This window comes from Colias eurytheme, chromosome 19 (genome assembly GCF_061535395.1).
Source record: "Colias eurytheme isolate Ceu_HAF_F1 chromosome 19, ilColEury1 Martin Lab GWU primary, whole genome shotgun sequence".
Taxonomy (NCBI): domain Eukaryota; kingdom Metazoa; phylum Arthropoda; class Insecta; order Lepidoptera; family Pieridae; genus Colias; species Colias eurytheme.
Window position 1 is genome coordinate 9,916,301 of NC_142998.1, and position 18,143 is coordinate 9,934,443.

The window sequence follows — 18,143 nt, forward strand, 5'->3', positions numbered from 1 at the left end:
TACAATGACATTTAGCACACATATAGAGGGTAACTTGGATTAACACATAGGATAATTTTTATCCCGGAAATCCCACGGGAACGGGGGGTTTTCCTTTGCAAACGCGGGCGAAGCCGCGGGCGGAAATCTAGTATAATATAAATAACGATATCTATGAAGGTATTTCAATCAGTAGGTAAAAGCTGTAAAATGTAGGGGAACCATGTAGAGTGTAGGTAGGTAGGTTCATGTAGGTAAATGATATACATACCTATAAGAAAATAAATTTTGAGTGTTTAGCAAAATGAATACCGTAAATATAACAAATGTTTTCGCTGCGATATCTGTTATTTAAAATACGTACAATGCTTTTGAAATCTATTAACACAATTAATTTAAAAATTTCGTTTATGATAATTATATTTAACTATACCTAGATAAGTAGATTTATTTTACTTGTAAATAAGTCATCTACATAAAACAATTTTAAGACAATTGAACGCATTCATAATTTTAAGATTCTTTATACTTCTAATCGATGCTTTTTCAATGATTATTTGTATTATAAGTAAAGAAGTAAAATGCTTACCTTTATGCAGATTCAGCAAGATGCCCGTTTTTAGCACTGAAATGAAATACAATAAAATTTAAAATATTGTTTATACAAAAAATTAAAACAGTGTGTGCCGGCGAACTGACTTAATTTTCCAGGAGTAATGTTGTGAACTCCGTTTTTGGTCGTTCATTATATTATTATGTGTTTTTTTTTAATATATAGTTTATCTGTAGGTCACAAATATATTGATTATATTGATCAATTAAAAAAAAATACACTAGTACATTAAAAATGCTTTAAAATAATATAATATGGATACGCTACCAGCGTTTGCTATGCATGCCATAAATAAACATTTTTAACCGGCAGATTGCAGGTTTATTAAAAACTAAAAAAAAAATTCTCAATCACAGAATAAATATAACAAAAAATAAACTTATTATCCTTTCTAATTTTTAATAACATTCATACCTATATAATCAGTTACCTGATGGCACACTACACCACAACTTGCAATGTTCCACGAACGTTGAACTATTAAAATGCTTGCAACCCAACTCCCAAGAGTTATGAACACCTCTTATCATTACTAAGAAACGTTATAAGAGATTGAGACTAATGTGCTAATTGCTAATTATTTTATATCTCTCACGGTGTGAATTTGACTCCCACTAATTATGATATACCTATCGTAATGTATTCACGTAAGTACCTACTGCCAAAGCTACAATAGCTACGAAAGAGATGTAGCTGATGACATCCTAATAGACTTGGCTGTTTCGTGTATAAAGCCATTGAAATAAAATAATCAAAAAATGTGGTAAGATATCTCAGAGAAATATAAACCGCGTAATTTTTTTTAAGATTATCGCGAAAGAAATTTCAAACAAAAATCGGCAAAATTTTACTATGTACTCACATTGTTTTAGGTTTTACTGCATTATTAAAACCCTCATCGTTTACAAATAGTGATATTTATCTTATTACTAGCGGCCCGCCCCGGCTTCGCCCGTGATACATATGAAAAATAGATGTTGGCCGATTCTCAGACTTACCCGATATGCACAGAAAATTTCAAGAGAATCGGTCCACCCGTTTCGGAGGAGTATGCAGACTAACATTGTGACACGAGAATTTTATATACATACTAGCGGTCCGCCCCGGCTTCGCCCGTGGTACATATGAAAAATAGATGTTGGCCGATTCTCAGACTTACCCGATATGCACAGAAAATTTCATGAGAATCGGTCCACCCGTTTCGGAGGAGTATGCAGACTAACATTGTGACACGAGAATTTTATATATAAGATAAGATATAAATATATAGGTACCTAAATATAATATTATTAGGACCAATAAATGTAGAAAGGAAATTTAGTTACTTATTTCTTTTTAACCGACGCGGACGCTCCGATAAATGCCGGTGATAACGATAAAATAAATGAGAATTTTACCCATTGTATTTATTTATGCTTAATAATATAATTATAATGATAGGTACACAATTACGAAAAAAACTATTTGAAAAACAAACAAAAAAAACTCACCATTTCATCACACTTAATATTGATAATTAAAATATTATGTAAACTACAAAATATCAAATTTAATTTAGCTATAACTTCTAATAGTAAACAATAGTAACAAAATTAAATCTCTTTAAAAATAAAAATAAAATAATAAAATATTTATGAATGCGTGTGCGCACCGGTACGTCACGAGAAGGTATGAGTGCCATGAACCATGGTCACAGGGCAGTAGGTTTCGGTACCGTAGGGTTTGGCTGTATGGCCATGAAATATTAAAAATTAAGTTATTAAAGAGAACATTTCTTTTTAATTTCATAGATCACATGCATTACTTTTTTTATAGGTATGTAGGTACCTAAAAGATCTTCAAATAAAAAACTAAATAAATAATTTTACATTAATCTCCATTATCCGTATAAATAATGCCTAGGTTTAATTCTATTTAATAAAAAATAGAAATAAAGTTAGTTGATTATAAAATTAAATAATAACAATAATTAATTAATTGAAATAAAAAAAATCGAATAGTTTTTCTCAATCGGAATGTTTAACTATTAAAAAAAAAACAATTTGCTTTTATTTAACGTGTCCCTATCTTTTACCTGACTAAAGTCATGGTAATTAAAAAATGGAAACAAAAGTTATCACCTACGACACAATATGAAATAAAAATAATGAAAACACCAACTATCCATCACCATTTTTAAAATCGGTTATTTCACATGTCAGATTTTTAATAGCCCCACCACATTCGTAAGGCTAGAGGTGTCGCCATATCGCACCAAAGAGGATGTTTTTACAATATAAATTCTAAGCAAAAGCTACGCTGATGACGAACCGCTCGTTTCCACCTTTCGATACGTCACGATAATATAATATACTAGCTTACCACCCGCGTCTTCGGCCGCTTTGTCTAAAACCTAATAAATTATATACTAAAACCTTCCACTAGAATCACTCTATCTATTAAAAAAACCGCATCAAAATCCGTTGCGTAGTTTTAAAAATTTAAGCATACAAAGGGACATAGGGACAGAAAAAGCGACTTATTACTATGTAGTGATTATGAGAAAATTTAAAGCAACTACATTCCTATCGCTTTTCTGGATCTTAAATAATCCAGCAATGTATTTAATTCATATTTTTTTTTTTAATTTTAGTGTAGCGAATATGGCCAACATTAATGAATACAAAAAAAATTCTTGTTCTAAATAAAACTACAATACCATACAAACCACCAATTTCATTAATTATTTTGTTTTCCTCAATGTAAGGAATAGGAAGGAAAAATGCAATTTAATTTCATATACAAACTTTACTGGGTCGTATTATTTGATTGTAAAATTAATAAAAATCGTTAGAAGAATTAAAATTACAATTTATTTTCGTTTAAATGTAGAGACAATTGAATATAAAAAAATCGTAGTTTTTTGAATTGATAAATTATAATATGACCGTTTTTGCCGAATTTTGACAGGTAACACCTTTTTTACTAACATATTTTATGCAATGGAAACGCACACACATGTCAAAATCCGTTTCAACCGGCCCTTGAGATCTCCTTACCTCAACAATTTATTTGGACTTGAGAGTATTAGGTTCGATGGGCTCTAATATTTCATAAATTATTTATTCGTTATGTTTCCCATACACATAAATGTCAACAAATAATTTAAACATTAAGGACTTCATCTTGAAACATATTTTTTTCTGACCTAACTACTTCGACAAATTTCGCTCGCACGCAATTCTTTATTTTTTCTAAATTTAAGTGAGCGTAACTCAGTTCATTTTTTTAAGAGTTTTGTCAAAATAGCTCTTTTCGTTTCACTCAAAATTAGCTGGGATAAATAGGTTCTAAAAGAGTAGAGTTTATAGTTTATTTTTAGCTTTTTAAGTCACGTACTAACATTAATGGATCCCTGTAATCTAATTGTTTAAATAAATAAATAAATAAATAAATAAAAAAAATACCTTACTTTAAACTAGCTTACCGCCCGCGGCTTCGCCCGCTTCGTCTAAAACCTAATAAATTATATACTAAAACCTTCCTCTTGAATCACTCTATCTATTAAAAAAAACTGCATCAAAATCCGTTGCGTAGTTTTAAAGATTTAAGCATACAAAGGGTCGGACATAGGGACAGTGAAAGCGACTTTGTTTTATACTATGTAGTGGTAGTGATGTAATGAAATTGAAATGATCGATACTAATCTTCGATTCTAGGTATATTTTTGGTAATAACTAGTTAAATATCATGTTCGTGTTACCAAAATAAATAAATAGTTTAACTAATTTAAAAAGTAACATAATATTATACTAGACCCTATTTTGCTATTCCCGTAACAATCCCACAGACTTCGATAGTCTTGTAATTTTTTTCCATCACCACTGCACTATAAGTTCGCTGAATATGAAATAATAGTTTTATTAATATAAATAAATATTGTGTGTTGTGTCTTGAGAACCCGCGTGGGTAGCTCCGATAAGATAGCTATTTGATACATGTGAGATTGTGACAGGAAGTGCAAGGCATTTCTTTGTTCTTGGAATCATTTTATTTGGTCTAACGGTCAATGAGTCTATTAGTTTTAACCGACTTTGAAAATTATTTGTAATACGTTTCTTACGTATGAGATATGAACTTATTTCAGTCTTTCATAACCCGTAGATTGTATAAAAAATATTTTTAAGCTTATTTTGCAAAAAATTCTCTTTCTTTTTACTTGGATGATAAGGATAGCTATAGCGTGAGCATGAGGTTACATGATATAAATTTCAAACTAAACATTTTATACTTTCACTTTAAAGAAAAAAAATACTAATCGTTGTGTTAAATTGTGACTAGATTAGCCTAATCAAAGTAGTAACAAAAACACGTTATTGAACATGACTTTTGAAATAATAGTTGAATGAAAACATAATTCAAATATTTTTTTGTCTCTTGAAATTTTCCTAATTCTTTTCCAAATGTCATTTCACTTAAAATACTACCAAAAGTAATGATAATTGGGTATTTCCTGTGTACATAAAAATATAAGACTATCTAGCGAAATACATAAATATTTTAACTGTAATGACCTTGTTTAATATTGATTATCATTACTTTTGGATCAACCCATGTAAATACAATTCCAGCTGGTAGTCCGTCGTCGTGGCCGGCGTGGTGTGTACGCACAGCGCTGCACACCCGTCTCCCTGGACGCCTACAGCCTGGACAGCGTCAGCGTCGGCCATCGCAAGGGGAACCAAAGGCTGCGGGCCAGCAAGCGGAGCTATGGCAACCCGGCTTATGATGATGAGGTGGGGACTATGTATTTTGTTTTGTTCAGTTTAGTATAGTAGATATTCTTGGATGTTTTAAGCTACCGAGTTTCAAAAGCAAATTATTATACCTACATTTGTATTTAATAACCCGGGTAATCTACATAAAATAAAGCATCCATTGAAATAGAACCATAATATATAACTTTATTGTGCACTAGTTGCTTGCCCCGACTTCGTTCTGTTTTGCCTGAGATAAGAAATAGTCTGTATGACGCGGTGAAGATTTTTAATGAAGAAGAAAGAAATTTTAAAATCGATACAGCTTATTCGTAAGTTCGTAACACAGAAGAGTACAAAAACAAATCTTGTCCCCACCTTGTCCCTATAATATTTGTGTAGATAACCTTAACTTCATTGCAAATACCTCGCTAACCAAACAACCACATTCCAGGTGACATCACACCCAATGAACTACGCGGCATTAGCCAACTTTGCTCTGGACATCGACTCCATAACAGCCGAGTTCACAGAGATCCCCACTGTAACAGTTAGGCCAGAGGAAGTACCACCAGGGTGTGAAGATAAGAACCGATATTCTAATGTCCTGCCGCTCCCGGAGACCAGGGTGCCCTTGAAGAGAATTGGCGGTGATCCTACTACGGAGTATATTAATGCTAATTATATTACTGTGAGTGTTGCAGTTATTATAATACTAGCTTCCGCCCGCGACTCCGTCCGCGCGGAAAAATTAAGATTTATTTATTTCTACGTATTTTTCCGCGAAAAAAAGTATCCTATTTTATGCCCAGGATAATAAGGTATAATTATACCAAGTTTCATCGAAATCGAACCGTTAGTTTTTACGTGATGCCTTCACATACAGACAGACAGACAGACAGACAGACAGACAGACAGACAGACAGACAGACAGATAGACAAACATTTTTTTAATCACATATTTGGTTTTGGTATCGATCCAGTAACACCCCCTGCTATTTATTTTTTCAATATTTTCAATGTACAGAATTGACCCTTCTACAGATTTATTATATGTATAGATAATGTAGCAGTTTAACGTATTGATCGTATAGATTAAACTAATAGGTACTATCTACTATTAAATATGGAACAGTAATATAAAAAAGTTACATGAAATATATTAGGGAGATATGAGGCAATACAATACGTTATCAAAAATATAAATAAGGTTAATTTTCAAAAATTGCTCAATTTTATTCCATCAGTGAACTTTTTAGTCATTTTTAACCGACTTCAAAAAAAGGAGGAGGTTATCAATTCGGCCGGTATGTTTTTTTTATGTATGTACACCGATTACTCCGTGGTTTCTGAACCGATTTACGTGATTCTTTTTTTGTTCGATGCGGGATGGTGTCGAATTGGTCCCATAAAAATTTTATTCGGATAGGCCCAGTAGTTTTTATTTTATAAGCATTTTTGTCTGTATTTGTAAATGTTGCAAGTGCAAGTTTGAAGTCGGTTGTTTTTAACGCAGTTATTGACTTGTATTCCATCAGTGAACTTTTTAGTAATTTTATAAAATAGATGTTTTTCGAACTTAAACTAAAAATTTGTTGACTTAAATGCATTTCATTTTCCAGGGTCCAGGAAATATCAGGAACTACTACATAGCGTGCCAGGCGCCTCTGTCCAACACTGTGGTGGACTTCTGGCGCATGATGTGGGAACAAAACTCTCGGCTCATTGTCATGCTTACGGAGTATTTGGAGAACGGAGTTGTTAGTATACGTTTTAAATAATTACTTTCAATTCCATGATAAAGAATTTCCTAGACTATAATAAAACTGTAAAATACAATTTACATTTCCTACAGATAGTAAAGGCGATCTTTGAGATGTGTTGGCCTATTTCCGTAATTTATTAATATACAGTATACCTACAACCCGGTTACAATATCTGTGGACCTGGCTTCGATGACGTCACGTCGCGAACGCAACGAAATTGCTAACCGTAATGACGCGCAGCGGACGAGCGCGGGGAAGTAAAGGGGAACGGGAAGGGGCTCCGCATTCCAGCGAGGTCCACAGATATTGTAACCGAGTTGTACATAGCGTTTATTCATATTTTTTCAACAAAATTATGAGCTTTTATGTTAACCAATAAGTTAATTATAATAAAAGGTTTATGGTTTATCTCATGCATTTTGTCTTATTTCTAGGAGAAATGTTACGAGTACCTCCCACCATCTGAAATATCGGACAACAGACGCACCTTCGGGGAGTTCCAGATCATCTTAAAGAAACGTGAACAACGGGACAGATACGCAATTTCCAGCGTTCAACTAATTAATTTGTCCACAAGAACTTGGAGAGAAATAACACATTTATGGTACTTCTGGCCAGCGAAGGGCGTGCCCGAAGATTACGAATCGGTGATCGATTTCCTCTCAGAAATGAGGAGCTATATGAAGATATCGCAGACAGCCAAAGAGTATGATGAGGAAGGTACGTTGACATTTTTCTTTATAAGTTTTGATCCTAGAAAGTTCGCACTGAATTTGTGTTAGGTGATTTTTTTTGTTTAGGATTAGGTACCTGCACTTTTGTTGAATATTTGCAGCGTATATAACTGGAAGGCTACTATTAAGACATATTCTGTGTTGCAGGTTTAGAAGTAATCTACGAGGATCAAAACCGTTCGTCCTACAACAACTTGTCGAAACTAAGAAGTGATGATGCGTCAGGCAATGGAGTCAATGTGTACTCTCCAGCTAAAGCAGAGGAACTGCTGCGACGAGGGTACTCCACCAATGGTACCTTGGGCAAGATGAAGGTCGCTTCAGAGGTGGAAGGTAAGAACGTGTTTCTATAGTTTAATTTTAGGGGATAAATTAATAGAAAATTTTGCATAAAATGCAATAAATAACATAGTGTCAAGTTTTAGAAATATGTATATCATTAATTATTCTTAGAAAATAAAACAGTAAATGCTGCTCTTTGGTCATCTAGCTTGGCCACTACGAATTTTACCCTCAAGCTGCCTAAATGTGGATTGACGGGATTGCTGTCGATGTTTTTTGGTTAAATCGCTTGTAGATTATTAATAACTAGTTAGTATCAATGCAAGTTTTTATTGAAATCCTGTGTCGAACCTTCTTTAAAGTCGGAGGTTACTGTAGTGACTAATAATATTCTATTTAACAACCGCTTCATTATTTTGTTGTCGAATTTTTAGTTGGATTGCGTGTAGATTATTAATTAAAAAAGCAATGGAAGTTTTTAATGCAAGCTTGTCTCGAACCTTCTTTAAAGTGGGAAGATATAACCATCACTGTAGTGACTATATTCAGTAACAACTTCCTTTCTTACAGGCGTCTGCCACCACTGTAGTGACTAATATTATTCTATTCAACAACCTCCTTTGTCCTTTCCTACAGGTGTCCGTCCGTGCGTAGTAGTATGCGCATCAGGCGCAGGCCGCTCGGCTGCGCTGATCGCCGCCGACATCTGCTCACGCGCGCTTGCCGCGGGCGCCGCGGACCTGCCGCGCACCGTGCGAGCGTTGCGCACGCAGCGCCCGCACTCCATATCTAATAGACATCATTATATCTTTCTTTATAGGGTAAGTTTACAATTAGTTGAAAAAAAAAATGTTTATTATTCTGTTGTGGGTATTTGTTGTATTATTATTTAAAAGTATCAAAGCATCAATACATATATATACATTTGATTGTTGAAGTTAGATTTTATTCTGTGACGTAGATTCGAATCCCCAATCACGATCGAATTACTGTAATAGATCACTGCATTATTATTTTCTTGTGTACGGTCTACTAGTGATTTTTGTTTATCTTCGATAAACTTACCTATTCCTGCATGGGTCGAGTACGGATCCTAGGTACCTTTTTAAGGACTTTATATTTTCTTAGTAACAAGGCCATAAAATATATTTTATTTTTAATTAAACGTATTCCTAATAATGAAATGTTTTTTCAGCTTCTCAGTGAATATGGTAACCGGCTGATGGGCGGCGGAGTGGATACAATATAAAGATAGACTGAATTGAAAATTAGAAATGATCCTTGAAGACAGCTTGGGCGTAGATGAGATTATAGATTAAGACATAAATCATTTTTTTGTGAAACATAAAAACCTGCCTTACATTCGCGCCAAAACATTAATGTTTTGACTTGCCAATTTATTTTTGTGACGATTATTTTTATTAAATGTATAGCGTTAAAAATGGCGTGATTGTAGTAATTTTTTACTGGCTAAATTAAGCTAGTGAATATTTTTTTTTGTTTCTTTGTTTATTTCTTAGCCAAAATTTATTTAACTCCCCTCAAGAATACCTACTATTGAGATCATAATTAATCATCTTAGTAAATCATGCTGCTTATTATAATGACGTCATGGTCTGCATATTTTGTGCGAGGGAGATAACGCAACTATTGTATATTGCGTCTCTCTCTTGGAGTTCAATTCATAGAACTACGAATGTGATTTCATTCAGCAGCAGTTGATATGTTTGCAGTAAAAAGAACTTAATTACAATAGCGGAAAGTAGAGTATCGTTTGAAAAGGTTCATAGGATTAAAATGATAGTAAATATTTATGTCTTTGTTATTTGTATTATCTAAACGCACAATTGGAACGTACCAAAGTTTGTAAATAAGATCTCGAAACATTTCACTAAAAATATATTATTATGATTATTGGTTTCGAATTATTTCGCTGGCTTCTCATTATGTTGAAATTATTTGGAGAAAGTCACACACAAAATATTATGTTTGAGGTAAGAATCTCAAAAATTAAATATATATGTATTACATGCTTATGTTATGCCTATTTACATGCTTATATGAACGATGTAATAGTTTTCAACGAGAAATTAAAACAAAATAAGGTTGGCAATTTCACAGAACATATTACCTATTATTAGAAAAATAATAAATGTAAGTACATTTTTTACACATTCGTTATAATATGTATTTTCATTATTAATATTATGTCTTGTGTGTGACTCTCCCCTTAAATAGAGGCTAAAGCCTTAAGTTCTTTAAAAGTATTGTTGAAACATGAAGTAGGATTTTGATAAACATTTCGTTATTATAATAGAAATGCAAAATATTTAATATTTTATTCAATTAAGCTTAGGTTAAGTTCGATATAATACATGTATATAATTATTTTTATTTGTTAAATTCCAACGAACAATTTTATTTTGTTAATTATTGCTAGTCTTAAGAATTTATTGTTATTCGCTTTATTCAAACAATGTTTGTTACCTTTATTATTTTAATGCTATAATAAAAATTATTATATTTTTAAGCAATAGAATTGTTTCATCTCCTGGTTTTTTTTTTTCAAAAATTTTCTACATTCCATGGCAAACAAACTTTTTTTGGGTTATTTTTTTTATTTTGACGAACTCAAAATAACATAATATTTCAGAATACATGACAATTTTATTTTTAGCTATGATAGTATTATTCTTAGAGCGTTCTTGCTGTGATTTATACTAACAAAAATCAAAATAAACGATTAATTTAGAATACATTTTTTTCAATAGACAATACAATAAAAATTCCAAGGATTTATTTACCTATTAATTTCTGATTAAAATAAAAATGTTTCAAGACTTCCAAACGACCCTCTGCTGAGTAATAAATAATAATGTAGGTAATCTTAAAATTGAATCACATAATTTTAAATTAATCGTTTATTTTCGAAAACTAACACTAGATAAATTTTATTTTAATCCCGATAAATGAAAAATACTCGGTCGATGGTTTTATTTCAAATTATTAAGTTGTCTAAAAACTTTCTAGCAAGCAAGTCCGTCCATAAAATTAAACAATAGATTGATTCTTTATTTAAATTTTATGTTCTGTAACATTCTCGACTTTGAGCCTGTATGACGTCATGATTTGTCTGTTGACATGTGTTATGGCAAGTCATGTCGTCGATAAGGTTTGTAGGGTTTCTCGAATTTCGTCGTCACTATTAGAGCCAGCGCGCACGAGCAACTTTGTCTCCGCAACTATTTTGTCTCTCCCATCAATTTGTATGGGGAGTTGCGTCGCTACGTGCGCGCACTTTCATACTAGCCCATGGGTGGAGAGACAAAATAGTTGCGGAGACAAAATAGTTGCGGAGACAAAGTTGCTCGTGCGCGCACTGTCTTATTGAATCGATCATACAATAATTATCATAAATAATATTAAACCTACTGTATTATTTCAAGTCTATTTAAAATTTTATTCATCTGTGGAAATTGCAAATGGGCGGTTGTTTAATTCGAATTCTATAGCATTTAAAAATAGAAGGACATTTTACGCACTATTTAAATTTTATTTTTCTGTATTTTTATGCGATGTTGGTAAACCAAAAATAAAGTAACATTTTATAAACATCCTACGATTAGAATAAGTACACAGTTTGTAAAGCATAATAAATTTTAATTAGAATTTATACTGTATTTTTATTAAACAATAAAAATATAATCTAAAAACAAACACAGATACAAACAATTATAAAAAATACGATATTAAGCTACATAATACAGGTAAATTATTATAAAAATAAATATTATTTATACAATACATAACTGATATACAAAATAGCACAAAATACAGAAGAAATATCTACCTATATTAAGAGGGCGTATAAAGCCAGATAATTCTACGATTAAGCCCCGCACATTACGCGCCATGCCGCGCGCCCTCACAATACCCTCATACACCCGGCTCATCCAACGTACGTAAAGTTCATCGCACGCTAAATTATACACAATATTCTTCGCTCGTTCAACGCGTATTTTCGGTAGTTAGTAGGTATGTTGTCTAAAATAATTGTATAAAACAGTGAAGTTGAAATCATCACAAATTATGTAATATGTCTTTTTTTATTATTTGTTTATAATTATTAATGATAATCTATACATATTATAAAACAATAAAAAAACTGTCTGTATGTAATATATAAAAAAAAACAATATTAGGGAAACAGTATAGAGCACGAATCCGTAAAAAAAGTCTGTCGAAATAGCGAGTATAGATACTATTTTTAAATAAACATACGCAGTCGACGACACACATTCCTCCAGAACTTTATTTTGATTCATTTGGTTATAGTCCATTGAATGAGTCCCTCCAAGGGGGGTCTAGAGTGCGTGAGTTAGTAACGTAAGATGTTTCTTCGGAAACATGTCAAGAGTCCCTAGGTAATAAACATACTAAAACCCCGGGCCACTAGGAGCAGCCCCGGAGTGGGGGGAGGGGGGAAATGGGTCCATTTTTTTCATTTTTCGCTTAAATCTCAAAAACGGTACATGTTAGAGAAAAACTTTCAAGGAAAAATTGAAAGGCCATAAAATTATCTACAAGTTGTACCTGAATCATTTTTTCCTATATCCTACCGTTTATGAGTTATACGCAGTAAAACATGATTTTGGCTCAAACAATTTCAACATCAATCGATCAAAAAATATTTCTTTCTTCCAAAAAACTCAAATGTGCAACTTGTGACCAGTACTGATAGATTGCTCTTAATTAGGTCTATAATTGGTAAAATAAACACATTCCTCCATGGAAGCCTTTAGGAGGAATCGATTGTCAAAATATTATATTAGGGCAGTTTGAGTTACTGAACTTGATCTTTTTATTTTTTTCTTCCAAAAAACTCAAAAGTGCAACTTGTGACCGGTACAGATAGATTGCTCATAATTAGGTTTATCATTGCTAAAAATACCAGATTCCACCACGGAGGCGTTTACGGGGAATTGAATTTTATCAGGGTAGTTACGATACATGAACTTTTTATTTTTTTTCTTCCAAAAAGCTCAAAAGTGCAACTTGTGACCGGTACAGATAGATTGCTCATAATTAGGTCTATCATTGATAAAAATACCAGATTCCACCATGGAGGCGTTTACGGGGAATTGAATTTTATTGGGGTAGTTAGTTAAAAAGTTCATGTATCGTAACTACCCTAATAAAATTCAATACCTCCTAAAGGCCTCCATGGTGGAATCTGGTATTTTTATCAATGATAGACCCAATTATGAGCAATCTATCTGTACCGGTCACAAGTTGCACTTTTGAGTTTTTTGGAAGAAAGAAATATTTTTTGATCGATTGATGTGGAAATTGTTTGAGCCAAAATCATGTTTTACTGCGTATAACTCAGAAACGGTAGGATATAGGAAAAAATGATTCAGGTACAACTTGTAGATAATTTTATGGCCTTTCAACTTTTCCTTGAAAGTTTTTCTCTAACATGTACCGTTTTTGAGATTTAAGCGAAAAATGAAAAAATGGACCCATTTTCCCCCTCCCCCCACTCCGGGGCTCCTCCTAGTGGCCCGGGGTTTTAGTATGTTTATTACCTAGGGACTCTTGACATGTTTCCGAAGAAACATCTTACGTTACTAACTTACTAACTCACGCACTCTAGAACTTTTTATTCAATGGACTATTTGATTGTACGACATTTTTCGACTCAGCAATTATTCTAAAAATAAAAATAAAAATTATCCTTTATAAAATATTACAAAGTTCTTCGAAATTTACGTATTATTTTATCGAGAGCTGGTAACTTTAGCAGGTACCTTTCTGGAGTATTTTTCTGCGTGGCAATAGTCAGTAGACACAGGTTGAGAGTGAGGGTCCACATTTTCCAAATTTAAAATTGTTCTGTGAAATTAGTAAATTACTTTCAAACAGGGTCAATTTGATTGATTGCATTTGCAAGGCGACCGTAGGAATTAGGTACCTACATAACTAAGTATAAAAAGTGTCTTTGTAAATTGTAGGTACCCACTATGAATGTAGGTATCTATAAATATCGTCGCATGAATACTCAACTCGCGGAAACGAATTTACAGAATTTACACAAATAATAATATCCAAACTCGCCTGGATAAACTTTCTCAAATGAATCTATAGTTTAGGTGGTCTGTTGCGGTTCTGCATCAGGTGTTTCAGTTTTCAAAATAAATTATTATTTTATATTTCCCGGATAATATAATAGTACCTACACAACAAAATAACTTTCATTCAAATCCGTCCAGTAGTTCCGGAGATTAGCATGTACAAACAAACAGACAAACACAGACAGTTTTTTTTATTTACGGGATAAAACTCATCCTATGACCTTTCTCAGGTCTCAAGCTATATCTGCACCAAAATTAGAGCCCAGACATACATACAGACAGACATACAAAAATTCTAAAAACTATATTTATGTATAGATATGTACTACATATTACTATGTAATACAGATTATGAATATATTATATATATACATATACATATGTATATTATAAAAAAATACCTATTCAATGTAAGTACAGTTTTGACTTTCGTACGAATTTGTTATACCTATGTATAGATGTTATGTATGATTATCTAATACAGATTGTAAATATAATATATATGTACTATTCACAACCGGTTTACATATTATTCATATTATTATTTACTGGAGCGAACATAGGATCTGCCTATAGTAATAATCTTATATATAAAATTCTCGTGTCACAATGTTAGTCTGCATACTCCTCCGAAACGGGTGGACCGATTCTCATGAAATTTTCTGTGCATATCGGGTAAGTCTGAGAATCGGCCAACATCTATTTTTCATATGTACCACGGGCGAAGCCGGGGCGGACCGCTAGTAATAATATAAATCTTTCTTGACTTGATTGATTGCACCGCGACTGTAAGAATTAGGTACCACTATGAATTTTATTTACCTATCTATAGTTGCTGCTGCTATCGCGTCAATACTCAGCCCGCGGAAATTATTTTACAGAAACTAAACTTTCTCAAATAGGTAAATCAAGACTTATCTTTTTATATTATAATTATTATTTATTAATATTATAACAATACTATTATATTATACATTATATACATTATTACCTTCGACATTTAGTTATCTTTTCAATTTGAATCTTCTTTAGTTCTCGTTTCTTAAGTCTTTTCATTTTGTTGTTTACCATTTTCAACAAATCAATATTCGGCGTAATTATAAAACACGGCGCAGCAATTTTAGCGTGGTCTACTCGTCTCAACGGAGCGATAGCGTCTGATGTATGAAATAGAATTATGTTTTTAGCTCCCGGAACGTGCGATGGAAGATGATTTCTTGCGTAATTAAAAATATAGTAAGCGCCAAAAGTGTTTTATCATGATTAAACCAAAACTAAAAGTAATTACACAAAATGCTCTGACAAATATCTTGCAAATGTTTTAATATAATTGTTTATGAAAAAAAAATCATAATAAGTATTACCATGTCCAGTAAAAAACGTAAAAGTGTGAAATTTAGAGGTAACTTCGTGAATTTTTTCTATCGAGTCAATTTCAATATTTTATGTTTTTGATCTGACAATATAATCGAAAATATCATCAAGTTTTACATATATTTTATTTTTTATATTTGGTCTTGAATATTACACGTATCAACTAAAAGTTGATTGGTGATTTGACTTTATACGCGCCCTTAACATAGGTAATATGTAAGTAAAATTTTATTCTTCAAATTCTTCATCTTCATATATATTATAAAGGCGATAGTTTGTAAGGATGTATGGATGTATGGATGTATGGATGTATGGATGTATGGATGTTTGTTACTCTTTCACGTAAAAACTACTGAACCGATTACAATGAAATTTAGCACACATATAGAGGGTAACTTGGATTAACACATAGGATAGTTTTTATCCCAGAAATCCCACGGGAACGGGAACTATGCGGGTTTTCCTTTGCAAACGCGGGCGAAGCCGCGGGCGGAAATCTAGTTCTTCACTACTTGAAGATTCCAAATGAGAATCAGTTTTAACGGACAAAGCGTCCGATTCAACTTCAGACGTTCCTGCATCTATCAATTCTTCTATATCTAGTTCATCATCATTGATATATTTGACAATTTCAGTTTTGAACCTTATTACATTATCTCTGTCCAATACTTTAGATTTGTCCATCGTACTCATGCTGTAAGGTCCATTTTCCTTTGACTCTTGATATTGAGAAGTGTGAGTATCATAGGTTCTTTCGGATATGTCTGATAGAGTATCAGTAAATGCTGAATAAGGTGTATTTCTTGGTAAAGTTACGAATGAACCAGCTAGCGATATAGATGATACGTTGTCTACACCTGAAATGTATGAAATCTGTTAAAAGTGAAGTCCCATGTCCCCTAGTGGGGTAAGGGGCAGATGTATACATCTGTTTCACTGATCGATTTTCTTTAGGGACAAGTAGGTGATCAGCCTTCTGTGTCCTGCCAGACCGAGACATTTTTTTTTCTTCGTCTCCACCGGGAATCGAACCCAGGAGGTGGTCATGAAATCTGTTACCTGAATTTAAATGGGCAGAAATAATCTATACTAATAATATAAAGCTGAAGAGTTCGTTAGTTTGTTTGTTTGAACGCGCTAATCTCGGGAACTAATGATCCGATTTGAAAAATTCTTTCGGTGTTAGATAGCCCATTTATAGAGGTAGGCTGAATATATCATCAACGCTAAGACCAACAGGAGCGGAGCCACGCGGGTGAAACCGCGCCGAACAGCTAGTGTAAGATAACCAGCACAGTTGACAATTTGGACAAATTACTTACATTTGTGGTCGGAGGTCTTCTCTTGTGCCTACAAACAAAGTTAAAACGTATACATTACACTTTAAGAACAATAAATAATTGATAAGTTTTGATTTTATGGTAATATTGATTACATGGTAGGTAATTTAGTCGTTTCAGGTAATTTCTAGATATGTTTAAAAATTTAAGAGCGAAATTGAAAATTTATTTGCCCTTTGAAAAGTGTTTTAGTACTAACCTTGTAGAACCCACACTCATTCAAGCGGTGCTTTTGAAACGCCCTTTGCACGGCTCCTTGCACATGTTTCAGCTGGTACTCCTCTATACTGGTCTTTCTTATTAATTGAATGAAAAGAGTTGTTTCTTTACCTGGATCACAAATAATATAATAGTACACTAGTACCTGCATTAAGAAGCAAATCTTTGCGAATATTTTATGTTTTGTTACAATACTGATAGAAAAATATGAACCTAAATAAAATTACTACCCGAGTAGAGCCGGGAAGAACAATTACTACGATTAAAATTTCTGAAATAACAATTATCTTAAAAACGAATATTTATGTTTAAGGGATGATTACCTCCAGTCTCGAAAAACTTTTTAACAACTTTCATTGCAGCATCTACATCTTCATCTATGAGACCAATATTTCTTAATTCTTCGTCCAATTCTGGGTGACAAGTGCAGTTGCTGATATCGTCGCATACTTGGCTAGCAATGGATATATTTTTTCGGACGTCAAGCAAAGCTGATAGGTAGGTCGCTATGAATCCGTAGACGTTTTGCGGCTGTGCTCTTAGCACCTGAAATATGCAATCATCTTGATACCGGTAAAACAAGGAAAAATTAATTTGTATCTATGACGAGCCCATTATTTTTTTAGTTATCAAGACGCCGCGTTGTTTCTATAAAACGAAAGACTTAAGTAAATTAATAAATAGCTACGACAAGTTTTACATAATACCATAATAAATAAGAAGTTGTCATATTTATTGCTTATCATGCATTTTCGAAGTAATCAAGGAAATTTTAGTCAAGTTTCCCAACCCCCTGATAATCGTTATTAGGTAAATGCATGTTACTTCTCTAGTGATGTCGGACATCAATTCTTTTAGTCCTTCGGGAAGAGTTAGTATGCAACCATCAATATTTCGTTGATTATCTGATTTTTCCATTTTAAATTATATCAAAAGTAAACGCTTTATAAACGAATCTATCACTTT

At 32.8% G+C, this 18,143-nt stretch overlaps 2 protein-coding genes and 1 long non-coding RNA gene across 4 annotated transcripts in view; 1 reads left to right on the top strand and 2 right to left on the bottom strand.

Annotated features, from left to right (window-relative positions):
• Window positions 1-11,783, top strand: part of LOC149900355 (uncharacterized) — a 76,636-nt gene extending 64,853 nt beyond the window's left edge. For both annotated transcript variants that reach the window (XM_090113065.1, XM_090113066.1), the window contains 7 exons: window positions 5,203-5,367; window positions 5,783-6,019; window positions 6,951-7,088; window positions 7,529-7,814; window positions 7,976-8,161; window positions 8,747-8,931; window positions 9,306-11,783. In XM_090113065.1, the coding sequence (XP_089969191.1) occupies window positions 5,203-5,367; window positions 5,783-6,019; window positions 6,951-7,088; window positions 7,529-7,814; window positions 7,976-8,161; window positions 8,747-8,931; window positions 9,306-9,359 (1,251 nt within the window). In that variant the 3' untranslated portion in view covers window positions 9,360-11,783. The remainder of the gene's footprint in view (window positions 1-5,202; window positions 5,368-5,782; window positions 6,020-6,950; window positions 7,089-7,528; window positions 7,815-7,975; window positions 8,162-8,746; window positions 8,932-9,305) is intronic.
• LOC149900358 (uncharacterized) overlaps window positions 1-18,143 on the bottom strand; it is a 258,744-nt gene that overhangs the window by 14,213 nt on the left and 226,388 nt on the right. The window lies entirely within an intron of this gene.
• LOC149900359 (uncharacterized) lies at window positions 15,847-18,095 on the bottom strand. Its single transcript, XM_090113380.1, has 6 exons — window positions 18,003-18,095; window positions 17,501-17,723; window positions 17,158-17,288; window positions 16,941-16,968; window positions 16,092-16,475; window positions 15,847-15,866 (listed from the first exon to the last, which is right to left on the bottom strand). Exons 1-6 carry the CDS (start codon window positions 18,093-18,095, stop codon window positions 15,847-15,849), a joined length of 879 nt encoding a protein of 292 aa, XP_089969506.1.